Source organism: Trachemys scripta, chromosome 11, assembly GCF_013100865.1.
Source record: "Trachemys scripta elegans isolate TJP31775 chromosome 11, CAS_Tse_1.0, whole genome shotgun sequence".
In the NCBI taxonomy this organism is placed as follows: Eukaryota; Metazoa; Chordata; order Testudines; family Emydidae; genus Trachemys; species Trachemys scripta.
In genome coordinates, this window is record NC_048308.1 from 53,736,400 (window position 1) to 53,750,109 (window position 13,710).

Genomic DNA, 13,710 nt, shown 5'->3' on the forward strand with positions numbered 1-13,710 from the left:
CATAATTCACCACCAGATGTCAGGGTAGAGCTCATCCTGACTCTGCTTACATAAGATATGAACAAAGTGTGAACTTTATTGCTGTTGTGACAACTCTGAAGTCAGTGTTGTTACACCAAGGGGGAATTTGGCCCACCATGTCTTCAAGCAGCAATATTCCTCTGATTATGCCCGGCCCGGCGCACCCCCCAGTGGCCCGGCCCCGCGGGCCCGGCCCGGCTCCCGGCCCCGCGCCCAGCCCGGCCCGGCACTGCGCCGCTGGACCCCGGCCCGGCCCCTGACCCGGCACCATGCTCCCGGCCCCGCGACCCCGGCCCGGCCCCGGCCAAAGAGGCCCCGGACGAGCCCTCCCGATTTTCCCGGACATGCCCGGCTTTTGGGGATTTCCCCCCGGACGGGGATTTGAGCCCCCAAAAGCCGGACATGTCCGGGAAAATCCGGACGTATGGTAACTCTAGTTTTATCTCATTTAGTATAAAGACAGATATTTGAGTCAAGATGCTATTAAATTAGTGTTTTTCAAAAGCTATTTATCTAAGAGAAGTAAATCATCTTATCTGAAAACCTCAGTGGGAGTTTTAGCAATTTAACTAGCCACCTATTATATTATACCCTAGACAGCAGCAGCCCATGGGTTTAATGAGTCACCACATCAAAGTGGCCAACTGGCTTTTATGGGCAAAATTAATTTACTATAAAAAGTTTAATAGACCATGTGTCACTCAATACAACAATGAAGAGCTTTTCAAGAAAAATCTAGAAGTATTGAATAGCTCAAAAGAACATGCACTACAAGGGAGATGGTATATTACACTGACAATGGCATCCTACTAGCTGCTTGTTTGCCAGTTACCTTTATTCTCCTCAGAAGAGCCTTGTTCAGTCACTTTCTTTGAAACTACAATTCCTGAAAAATCCGTAATAACCTAAAAATGGAAGAGCAATTCATGTCCTGTTAGAAACAATAAAATCAGCCCCATTAAATAACTGGTTTAAGTAAACAGCTTCACAACGTGGTCATTGCCAGAGTAACCCATGCAAAAAGTATGGGGGGGAGGATAGCTCAGTGGTTTGAGCATCAGCCTCCTAAACCCAGGGTTGTGAGTTCAATCCTTGAGAGGGCCACATAGGGATCTGGGGCAAAGTCAGTACTTGGTCCTGCTAGTGAAGGCAGGGGGCTGGACTTGATGACCTTTCAAGGTCCCTTCCAGTTCTAGGAGATAGGATAGGAAGTAGTTAATACCGGGTTTTTCAATTTTTTCTTTCCAGAGTCTGGACCACATCTTAATACAGAGACTGTCTTGATGTAAAATATTTAGACTTCCATAGAGAAGTAGTGAGTAGGAGCAGGAAGGTGATTTCACCTCTGCATATGGCATAGACTGATACTGGTATTATGGGTAAAATTCTGGTTTCCACATTTTAAAAAGAATCTTGAAAAACCAGAGAAGTTGAAGAGCCAGAAAAATGACTGAAGGGCTGGAGAAAATGCCTTACCAGTCAAAGACAGAGAAGCGCTCAATCTGTTTAGTTTACCAAAAAGAAGAGGTGCCTTGATTACAGTGTTTAAATACCTTCATGGGGAAAAAATAACAGGTACAAACGGGCTCTTTCATCTAGCGGGGAAAGGCATAACAAGAACCAATGGCGTGAAGCTGAAGCCTAACATATTCAAATTAGAAATAAGGCACAAATTTTTAATAGTGATTAACCATTTGAACAAACTATCAAGGGGAGTGGTGTATTCTTCATCTTGCGAGGTCTTCGGATCGAATCTGTCTCTCTTTCTGGGAGATATGCTTTAGCCAAGCACTACCTGTGTTTGACTAAAGCATAACTTATTGGGCTCAACACAAGGGTAACTGGGTGTAATGACCTATAATGTATTATAGGTCATAAAGATGATCTAATGATCCCTTCTTGCCCTAAACTACGAATAATCTGTGATGATGTGTCATAGACACACCGATCACGACTCATTGGCTTCATCAGGCTACCCAGATCAATATATCTAAGGAGAAGAAAATCACATTTTTAAAACCTTCCCCAAGAAACAACATACAAATCTTCTGTTGCCTCTTACCGAATAAATCAAACTTGATTTCAATGCTAATTACTGACACACTGGAGTAATGAATATTAACGTATCTGACTTGCTGAACTATCACAAAACTGGAAAAACTATATTGCTTAATAACGTCAAGATAAAATCTGTCCTTCTAAAGGGCACAAAACTGTTAAAGCTGACACAAAAGCATTTCATTCTCATACCGCCATAGCTTTGTCATACTGTTTGTTGGAGATATACAGTTCAGCTGCTATATTTATATCTTCCATGGAGATGAGGCTCTGATGTTTAGTAAAGGCTTCTTCCATTATCTCAATAGCAGAAGTGACATCATTGGCTTCATAGTAACTCCTATAAAAATATGGGTATGAGATATTAGTGACAATTTTCAATGCTACGAATATTATGAAAAGTAGTCAACTAAGAGACTCACCAAAAAAAAGTACAGATATTGAACATGTTCCCTTGTTCTCTTCATTTGTCTTCTCCATATGAGAATTTTTATTAGAGCAAGTCAATTTTTTTTTAAGTGAAAAGGGACAGATTTTTCAACCTTGTGACAATTTTTTACCATTTGACTAACTGATTTTTATCATTAGTTTTTCTCTTACATGTTAGCATTTTATTGGGTTTTTAAAAAGTTTTCTCCTGCTTCCCTCCCCTCCAGTAACCAAGTTTGCAGGCTTTATTGTATTAAGGTACTCTCAGCTGAAACTCTAATAGTGTTATAACACTAATTTGCATATTTACACCACCTCCCATCCACGGATCTCAAAGAGCTTTAAATTATTAAAGAAGTAGCCTCGCTGGGCCTCTGTGAGATGAAGTAAGTTATTCTTAGTCTGTTTTACAGATGAGAAAACTGAGGCACAGAGCAGTAACTGACTTGCTGAATAAATCAAACAGTTGATTTCAGTGCTAATTATTGGATATGTAATACTGTCCAGAAAAGGCTTTAGTCCCTGATTTCAGGCATGGCTCCTGAACAAACTAGGTTCTAAAGAAAGAGCATTATTTTAAAGGCTGAAGAAGTCACAAGAAGAAATTCCCAATGATTTTTCTAAAGGTCTTAAATTAATCAGTTTTCTTTCAATGTTGGAAAATCAAGTCATGCTATTGGCAAATGAACTTACTTCGCCATGTCCCTGGCCAACTGCATAAAGCGTTCTCCATCAAAAGGGGACAGAAGATTTAAGATTCGTCTATAGCCATCCATTGCCATTTTATGGTCTCCCATCTGCTCATACAAGCTTGATCTCTCCCACAGATAACGCACATTGGTAGGGTCATACTTCAGAGCTACGACAACAACAACAAGTAGTCAGTACTGTACGTGGCTTAGACAAATGCAAGTCTGGGCTCACTATGCTTGCTTGACTATCCACCTGAATGATACATAAGAACATTAAAATGGCCACACTGGGTCAGACCAAAGGTCCATCCAGCCTTGTATCCTGTCAACCTACAGTGGCCAATGCCAGGTGCCCCAGAGGGAGTGAATCTAACAGGTAATGATCAAGTGATCTCTCTCCTGCCGTCCATCACCACCCTCTGACAAACAGAGGCTAGGGACACCATTCCTTACCCATCCTGGCTAATAGCCATTAATGGACTTAACCTCCATGAATTTAAGTCCAGTTCTCTTTTAAACCCTGTTATAGTCCTAGACTTCACAACCTCTTCAGGCAAGGACTTCCACAAGTTGACTGTGCGCTGTGTGAAGAACTTCCTTTTATTTGTTTTAAACCTGCTGCCCATCAATTTCATTTGGTGGCCCCTAATTCTTATATTATGGGAACAAGTAAATAACTTTTCCTTATTCACTTTCTCCACATCACTCATGATTTTATATACCTCTATTATATCCCCCCTTAGTCTCCTCTTTTCCAAGCTGAAAAGTCCTAGCCTCTTTAATCTCTCCTCATATGGGACCCGTTCCAAACCCCTAATCATTTTAGTTGCCCTTCTCTGAACCTTTTCTAATGCCAGTATATCTTTTTTGAGATGAGAAGACCACATCCGTACACAGTATTCAAGATGTGGGCGTACCATGGATTTATATAAGGGCAATAAGATATTCTCCGTCTTATTCTCTATTCCCTTTTTAATGATTCCTAACATCCTGTTTGCTTTTTTGACTGCCACTGCACAGTGCGTGGACATCTTCAGAGAACTATCCACGATGACGCTAAGATCTTTTTCCTGAGTAGTTGTAGCTAAATTAGCCCCCACCGTATTGTATGTATAGTTGGGGTTATTTTTCCCAATGTGCATTAGTTTACATTTAGCCACATTAAATTTCATTTGCCATTTTGTTGCCCAATCACTTAGTTTTGTGACATCTTTTTGAAGCTCTTCACAGTCTGCTTTGGTCTTAACTATCTTGAGCAGTTTAGTATCATCTGCAAACTTTGCCACCTCACTTTTTACCCCTTTCTCCAGATAATTTATGAATAAGTTGAATAGGATTGGTCCCAGGACTGACCCTTGGGGAACACCACTAGGAGAACCCCCCTCCATTCTGAAAATTTACCATTTATTCCTACCCTTTGTTCCCTGTCTTTTAACCAGTTCTCAATCCATGAAAGGATCTTCCCTCTTATCCCATGACAACTTAATTTACTTACGAGCCTTTGGTGAGGGACCTTGTCAAAGGCTTTCTGGAAATCTAAGTACACTATGTCCACTGGATCCCCCTTGTCCACATGTTTGTTGACCCATTCAAACAACTCTAATAGATTAGTAAGACATGATTTCCCTTTACAGAAACCATGTTGACTTTTGCCCAACAATTTATGTTCTTCTATGTGTCTGACAATTTTATTCCTTACGATTGTTTCAACTAATTTGCCTGGTACCGACGTTAGACTTACCGGTCTGTAACTGCCGCGATCACCTCTAGAGCCCTTTTTAAATATTGGCGTTACATTAGCTATCTTCCAGTCACTGAGTACAGAAGCCGATTTAAAGGACAGGTTACAAACCATAGTTAGTTAGCTCTGCAATTTCACATTTGATTCTTTCAGAACTCTTGGGTGAATGCCATCTGGTCCCAGTGACTTGTTACAGTTAAGTTTATCAATTAACTCCAAAACCTCTTCTAGTGAAACTTCAATCTATGACAATTCCTCAGATTTGTCACCTACAAAAGCCAGCTCAGGTTTGGGAATCTCCCTAACATTCTCAGCCGTGAAGACTGAAGCAAAGAATTCAGATATGATAAAGCCTGTGACACGTGTCAGTATCATCTTAGAAAATAAGAAAAATAGTACAGAAAACAATATTTGCAGCCTGAGGAACGGTCTCCTCTAACACTCCAAATCCAATAGACTTATCTAGTATGTACATTAGCTACTAATGTAACGCTTTCAAATATATAAGTTTATTATATTTATCTTCTCCCAATACACAGCAAAAGGGGTTGCTCGATCATCCATAGATTTTTAATGCTCCCACACACTTTTAGTAGGAAGAAAAAAACTCTCAGACCTCGTAGAATGAGATATGCCTACACACAAAGTTCAAATCAGTTTTAAACAACGTTACCACAATCTCAGTGAACAGAAAACTGAACGGGATAGCTAAAGCAAATCAAATGATTACATTATCAAATAAAATTACCACAAGTACAAAGGAATAGTAAAATAGTCATTACATTACCTTTTGAATAGCAAAATATGGCCTGTTTAATATTGTCCTGCTCTAGTGACATTTCTGCCAGTCTAACCCACTCCTCAGTGTCACTAGGGTTTAAATGAGCTGCAATCAACTCAAATTGCAATGATTTCTCCATATCACCTTGGTCTTCATAGATCATGGCAAGAGTAGAAAATGGCTCATAAGCAAGAGGAGCTATTAAAGACAAAAATACTCATTAAGTTTTAAACTTTTTAACCAACCTGAAATAAAATAATTTAGGCTTCTGAAAATAATGCACATTAGAAGTATATGAAATATTCAATTAATTTGTTAAAACAAAGAAGAAACTTTCAATCTCCCAGTTTATCTTATGTGTAATTAAACAAATTGACTAAACTTTACTACAACCTTATATAGTGTTTTATCCATACAGCAAACTATTTCTACATGCCATTTAGACCCCAATTCTGCAAAGTTAATGGCACTTAAGTACTTAAAGCTAGGCAAGGGCATAAGTCTTTGCAGGAACAGGGTCTTAATTTCTTTTTACAAACAACAACAGAGAGAGAGAGAGTGCTTAAAGATGCGCTAGGAGTATTCATATCATTAATTTGGTATTAGAACCATTTACAAATAGTCCAGTTCCTGATGCTGCAGTATCTGATATTAAATGAAGCAACAGTTAAATTTTTACAGTTTCCTTGATGAATACTATAAATTCCACATAAATCTTATTCCTTTTGATGGCTCACACACGCCCACGAAATATTGAAATACCTTGTCTTATGATTTCCATGCACATCAGTATAGCCTCCTCGTGTTCCCCTCGAGCAAACCTAATATTGGCTTCTCCCATGAGGCCTCTGAGGGCTCGAGGAAGTTTACTACGAGGCCTTTTCTCCTAAATTGAAAGATTATAATAGAAACAAATATAAATATACCATAATAGGTTTGTCAAGCTGATCAACTGACCAGTCAAACAATATCAAATTGACCGCCTATTATTTCACCAAGGTCAAACATTGTCAAATATTCTAGCAAGAATGCCCTGATGTAATCTAAAAGGTATGCCACCGCCTACATCATGGTGTCATTCTTTCTTTTTTTATAACCTCATTTCATTGTGTTTTGCATTTTTCGGAGTTAAAATAACTGCTAAGTAACTTGGTAGTTGTAATTAGGCATAAGCATCTAAGGCTAAGCCTACTGAAGATCATAAAGCCTTACTCTTTTCGGTTACTGTTCTAATAAATTAGTGCTCTAAAATATTTGACCATTTTTGGCTTTACTTGACTGGTCAATTGTCCGATTATTTTTGGACTGCTCAAATGCCATCCCTATTCTATTATGCCCAAATTCAAGAGGAATCAATCACATCTGTATTTTTGTTAAATAAATATGAAATATTTTAAATTTGTTTCAGTACCACTGGTGCTGATACAACTGTCAGAACTCATTTTGGTAGCTCACTGTGTAAACATCCTTTTATAAAAGTTTAAAATTTAATTATAGAAAAACTAAAAATTACTCCCCTATTCTTTAACCAAGTGCCTTTTTATGAGCAGCCCCACGCTGGGATAAAAGAGGAGGACTCTGCAGCTGAATTTGTGACTTAGGTGAAATCTTACTGCAACAAGAACAGTTCAGTTAAACCAAAACTTGAGGATGGTAAATGCACATGGAGCTCAAAACCCAAGCATGACAGATCTCAATGACAGCTGAAGGAAGCTTATATAAAGCACAGTCAACAAACCGACTCAGGAACCAGCAGGAATCTTTTAAAATATACAGACATGTAAACAAATCAAACAGTTAAAAGGGATCAGGAGACATCAATTATAACATTTTCAGTTAAGTTTTCAAATATTAGCACCATGTCTCTAAAATGACGCTACAGAAAACATGTATTCACTGTGCCTCAGTGGTATCATGCAGACTACATGAAGATTTTTAAATGCAAATACTTGCTTTCATCATTTTCTTGGTCTCTCGATTAAGCACCATCTCCAATACAAAAACATCTCCTGCTGTGGGTTGCTCAGGGGTTTCTTCATCTTCCTCCTCCTCTTCCTCTTCTTCCTCCTCCTCCTCATCTTCATTTTCCCCTAGCATGGAAGCGAAGACCCGATGGACAGATTTACTGACCCCATCTGTCGTTTCTCCTGGTTGAAGAGAGTCAGAACAGATTTACAATACATCCTGATGAATCAGTGTGTGTTGATGTTTAAGTCAGGTCTAAAATACTGCTAGTAGTACGAATGGAATTGCAACTGTTGTTGTTGACCCCCCACCCCATAATTCCCCCCTATGATTGACTGAGCCTGCCTCTTGGAGATACAGGGCAGCCACCGGTGCAATGGCAAGCTTGGATATGATGGAGAACAAACATTTCATACATACATTCTCTAATTGAACAAACTGTAAACTGTTTTTAAAAGTCACTGTGATAAATGAAGGGGGGGGGGGGAGGGCTACCTTTTATGGACACCCAGCCAGCCTCTTAGCTATAAAATCCCTGTTAGTAGCGGTTCTCTACTTGCTTTACCTGTAAAAGGTTAAAAAGTCTGACTGCATGCCTAGGTAAAGGGAAGTGAGTGGATATCTGGCCAAAAGAGCCAACGGGAAGGCTACAACTTTTTAAAATTGAAACAAGACTCCCCTTTTGTCTGTCCGTTGTTCTCCGGAGAGGGGACGGAGCAAAACAGGGCTGAAGCTATGATGTAAAAAGCTGTGAACCAGGTATGGAAATCATCAGATCATACCTAAAACTACTCAATTTGAAACCCCAGATATGTAAGTAGATCAGAAAACGTCTAGAAATTAGGTTTCTCTCTTTTTTTTCCCCCCTTATTGGCTTGTGGACTCCTCTGTGCTAACCCCAGGTGCTTTTGTTTTGCTTGTAACCTTTAAGCTGGACCTCAAGAAAACCATTCTTGATGCTTAATTATTATATTTGCTCTTTTTAAATCTAGCAATAGCCTAAGTTCCAGATGTATTTTCTTTCTTTCTGTTTTTAATAAAGTTTACCTTTTTTAAGAACAGGATTGTTTTTTTGTGTCCTAAGAGGTTTGTGCACGTGTTGTTTAATTAGCTGGTGGTAACAGCTGATTTCCTTTGTTTCCTTTCTCAGCTCTTCCCCGGAGGGGGTGTGAAAGGGCTTGAGGGTACCCCACAGGGAGGAATTCCCAAGTGCGCCTTCCTGGGTAAAAAGGGTTTTTTGCATTTGGGTGGTGACAGCATCTACCCACCCAAGGTCAGAGAGAATCTGTAACCTTGGGAGTTTAATACAAGCCTGGAGTGGCCAGTATTAATTTTTAGAGTCCCTGCGGGCCCCCCACCTTCTGCACTCGAAGTGCCAGAGTGGGGAATCAGCCTTGACAGTAACCTATCAAAGAACACACGGTTTCAGCAACAAAATACTGTGATTTTTACATTTCTTCACTTAAGCCAGCATAGTGACACGTACCTTCCGTTTCACTGCGACTCCGGGATTTACCAGATCCTTTTCCAGATGTAGATGGAGCATCTGGGTCATATGTATTTTCCTCAGTAGGTACACTTTCTCCATCCTAGATATCAACAAAATTAGTCACAAGGTTTGCAAAAACTAATTTAATTTTACTGTTCCACCTGTGTTTATAATTACTGGCATTTAGACTATGGGTTTCTGGCTTTTTGCATTGCTGATGGAACAGATGCTATATTATTCCATTAAAACAGGCACCAACATTGCTTTTAAGAAACTTCTGTTCTCATCAGTGCAAAGTGAACTCAAATTCTGACTGTACACTGTTGTCCTACATTAGTTTTGAATGAAGTCTCTTGAAGAATACGGCTTGTATTGAAATACACTGGAATAAGATTATATGGTTCCCAATATCTCACAAAAAAACGAGGTGCGACTATCCAAGTGAACAAAACTGTAAACAAACATCATGAATACTTTTAAAAGCTTGCCTCCCTTATCAAAATTAAATGCAATGCTGAAACCACTACATGGTTAGATGTTGCAATTAATAGTTTCTTTAGTGGTTTGAGCATTGGCCTGCTAAACCCAGGGTTGGGAGTTCAATCCTCGAGGGGGCCATTTAGGGATCTGGGGAAAAAAAAAAAGTAGTTGGAGATTGGTCCTCCTTTGAGCAGGGGGTTGGACTAGATGACCTCCTGAGGTCCCTTCCAACCCTGATATCCTATGACCCTTAAAAAATTTGGATAAAAATGGTGTAATGCTCTCCTGACCAGTAAGGCCTCCTCTGGAGGAACAAAGTATTTTTGCTGTGGAACAGCAATTTCAATGGCCCACAGCAATGGCTCTCCTATTTACTGTAGTTGGAATATAATGGAAAATATACAAATAAATGAAGCGATGAAAAGAGCACTTCAATAATCTTTGAAGGAGTTGCTTCTTGTATCATGAAATTACATAAAGAAAAAGAAAAGATCAGATGTTCCAAATTTCCAACATAATCTACGTTTCTTTTCGTTAACTAAACAAAAATTGCCTAGAAAATAAGAGGGGCAGTTTTTAGTCTACAAAAATAGCATGTTTATAAAATAAGATAACTCCTGCTAGCAAATCGAGAAACATCTTAAAAGCTACAGTCAGGAATAATGAATCAAAACAAAACCTTTGTATATGTACAAAATTATATTTATTTCATTATGGGAATGAAAAATGCATGGCCTTCATGTCCCTGAGGGAACTTTGAGTATAATCCTCATTTTCTCCAATTTTAACCCACTCCAAACTCTGCAGTGTGCCAGCATTCCTGCCAGGGAATGCCAAGATTCTCTTCGGAGCCAGACACCTACCCACTCTGCAAAAGGAACTGCCATTTCTTATGGCGTCGGGCTCCGTTCACCAAGAATTGCCCTTGTCTTTCCAGAAACATGGCAATGTACAAGAGTCTTATTTTAACAGTTATCAAATAATAATAATTTCTCACATGTATCTCAAGATCATAAATTAAGTTCAAAATGCACAAAGTATTTCACGGATTAACAATGCCCACATGAAGAGAACAGACACTATATGCGTAGCTACATGCCGCGGTGGAAGTTAGGCTGCGCCCACACGTGTCACTGCAGCACATACCTACATACCAAAGTGAAAGGCTCTGACAGCAGGGAGGTAATGGGGAAAGGCTCTGGCAGCAGGGAGGTAATGGGGAAAGGCTCTGGCAGCAGGGAAAGGCTCCAGCAGTTCCCCACTGACAGAGCCTTTCCCCACAGCAGGGACGGTCACTCTGGCATGGAAAAGCTCTGGCAGCAGGGACGCAACACTGTGGACACTACACTGCCAAAAACTGCAGTGTAGATGTGATAGGCACTGCTTGGGCATGTAGTGATTTGTGTAAGCTACACACCCATGGGAGTTAAGAACATAGGGCACTTTACTTGCCTAAACCATTTCACTGTCTACACTGCTATTTATACCCTGCTGGGCATCCCCGGTCTGTGCCCTGCCTGCTGCAGGAAGCACAGCAGACCCGCAGGGCTGATCTACACTAGGGGGCGGATCGATCCAAGATACGCAACTTCAGCTACGCAAATAGCATAGCTGAAGTCAAAGTATCTTGGATCGAATTACCTGAGGTCCACACGGCGCGGGATCGACGGCCGCGGCTCCCCGTCGACTGCGCTACCGCCGCTCGCTCTGGTGGAGTTCCAGAGTCGACATAGCGCGTCTTAACGAGACACGATATATCACTCCCGGATAGATCGATTGCTACCCGCCGATACGGCGGGTAGTGAAGACGTACCCTAAAACTGAAGTTTAGAAATTTCTCCGCGCATCCAGAGATTGCCAAAAACAACTCTATGTAGCCTGGTTCTGTCATTAAAACAGCCGCCCTACGCATTCCAAGGCCATTGCCCTGCAAACTCCCCGGCCACCCCCCCTCACCCCTTTCCAGGCCATCCCTCCGGCCATTACCCTGCACCCTCCCCGGCCACTCATCCTCCTCCAGGCCATCCCCCCCACGCACACACACACCCCCCCGGCCATTCTCCTGCACCATCCCCGGCCATCCCCCCGCGGCTAGATGCACTCAGTTTTCGACACGGCGGCTCCCAGCCACTCCTGGGGCCCCTGTAACTCCCCGCATGCCCGCACAGTGTGCACACGCGCGCGGAGCCTCCCAGCGAAGGGGCACCGGGGCCGGCTCTAACGGGCCAACGAACGGCGTGACCCGCCTGAGGGGAGCGGCCGGGCCCCTCACCTTCCTCTCGCGGCTCTTGCGCTCCTCTCGGCGCCTCTCGAACTCCTCGAAGGAGATTTTCCCCTCCAGGTAATCGATCAGCTCGGGGCTGAAGCCCGACATCGCGCGCCTGCCGCTGCGCCGCGAACCCGGGGACTGGGGGGTTGTTTCGCGCACGGACTCGCGTCCCTTGTTAATCGGGTCCGACCGCAGCTCGCTGCCGCCGCGCAACAGTTCCGGGGTAGCGCAGGCTGGCTGAGCTCTGAGCATGCGCGGTACGGATGCGAAGCCGCTGGTCTCCTGGGCACAGAGGGAGGGGGGCAGCAGGGCGATGGTGGAAGGGGGTTGGGCGGGCGGGGCCACAAGTGGCGGAGGGTGGGGCCGGGGCCAGGGGCCGCTCTGTCCTACCCCTCCCTCCCCACGGGGTACGTAGTGATGCTAAGCAGCCTGATGCCACTTGGCCCTGGGTGCGACCCCGAGCTCGTGGCCGGCCTGAGGAAGAGCTCGGTGGAGCTGGAGAGCGTCTCTCTCCCCCAGAGAAGGTGATTCAATAAAAGATATTTTACCTGCCTCACCTTGTCTCTCTAATATTCTAGGACTAATAGGGTGACCAGACATCCCGATCAAAGCGGGACCGTCCCCGTATTTAGGTGTTTGTCCCGCGTCCCGACCAAAGATTGGTCGGGACGCAATTTGTCCCGATATTTTGCTCCGCCGACAGCACTCAGCTTTTTTTTTTTTTTTGCTCTGCCGGTGGACCTCCCCCTCCCCCATGTGTCCCGATATTTTCTTCCTCTCACCTGGTCACCCTAGGGACTGACAGCACTACACCAACACTGCATACATTAGGCAGAGCTGTCAGGGGGGGCCGGTAAGTGTACTGACTGCTATGCATCACCTCCCAAGGGCTCTGAACTTAAGCATTTCCTATACTGAGTTTACCCAACATCTTTCCTAAACACTAAAATTACCCCGGATACACCACTCTTTTCATAATAAACCCTTATTTACAGCCCAGTGTTCTGTATGGGGCCGATCCAAAGTCTATTTCCATTGATGTCTTTCCTTTAACTTCAGTGGTCTTTGCATCAAGGAGGTACGTATTAGAATAATAGAATATCATAAAATATCAGGGTTGGAAGAGACCTTAGGAGGTCATCTAGTCCAAGCCCCTGCTCAAAGCAGGACCAATTCCCAACTAAATCATCCCAGCCAGGGCTTTGTCAAGCCTGACCTTAAAAACCTCTAAGGAAGGTATTGATAGCTGAAAGGGCATCTCCCATTCCTTGTACTGTTTTAAGTGGTTCAAAGATCACAGTAGACTGGAGTTACTGAATCCTGACTAGATAAAGGAAGTGAAGGACTACGACTAGAACATAAACTACAGCAATAGGTATATTAGAAGGACACAGATAAATCAAATAAATGGATGCAGCTATCCAGGAAGAAAAGAAGTCTATCTCCCTAATTTATAACGATACCATTGGATGTAAACATTTATGGAAATCTATATTGGGAAAGCACCCTAGATTTGCTCAGGATTAAGTCAGATTCTTGTGCAGCACAGTTCAAAGTGTGTATGAATCATAGAATTATAGGACTGAAAGAGACCAGTCCCCTGCACTCAGAGCAGGACTAAGTATTATGAAATGCTACGAAGTCATAATAAGAGCAGTTTACACCCACGTTGCCCTCACTTTGTATTAGTGAAAATGAAAGGCAGTGTTAGATGAGCCAACTGATACAGGAAATACACAAAGGTTAGATGCATATTTAATAACTCCAGTTTTACTGATTACATTG

General features: G+C 42.4%; 1 protein-coding gene across 1 annotated transcript in view; it reads right to left on the reverse strand.

Annotated features, from left to right (window-relative positions):
- Positions 1 to 12,122, reverse strand: part of GTF3C3 (general transcription factor IIIC subunit 3) — a 29,868-nt gene extending 17,746 nt beyond the window's left edge. The window contains exons 1-8 of the mRNA XM_034785786.1: positions 11,929 to 12,122; positions 9,174 to 9,276; positions 7,676 to 7,869; positions 6,485 to 6,608; positions 5,729 to 5,920; positions 3,202 to 3,367; positions 2,272 to 2,419; positions 854 to 926 (exon numbers count right to left, since the gene is read on the reverse strand). Coding sequence (XP_034641677.1) covers positions 854 to 926; positions 2,272 to 2,419; positions 3,202 to 3,367; positions 5,729 to 5,920; positions 6,485 to 6,608; positions 7,676 to 7,869; positions 9,174 to 9,276; positions 11,929 to 12,030 — 1,102 coding nt within the window. The 5' untranslated portion in view covers positions 12,031 to 12,122. The remainder of the gene's footprint in view (positions 1 to 853; positions 927 to 2,271; positions 2,420 to 3,201; positions 3,368 to 5,728; positions 5,921 to 6,484; positions 6,609 to 7,675; positions 7,870 to 9,173; positions 9,277 to 11,928) is intronic.
- Positions 12,123 to 13,710: the final 1,588 nt, after the last annotated feature.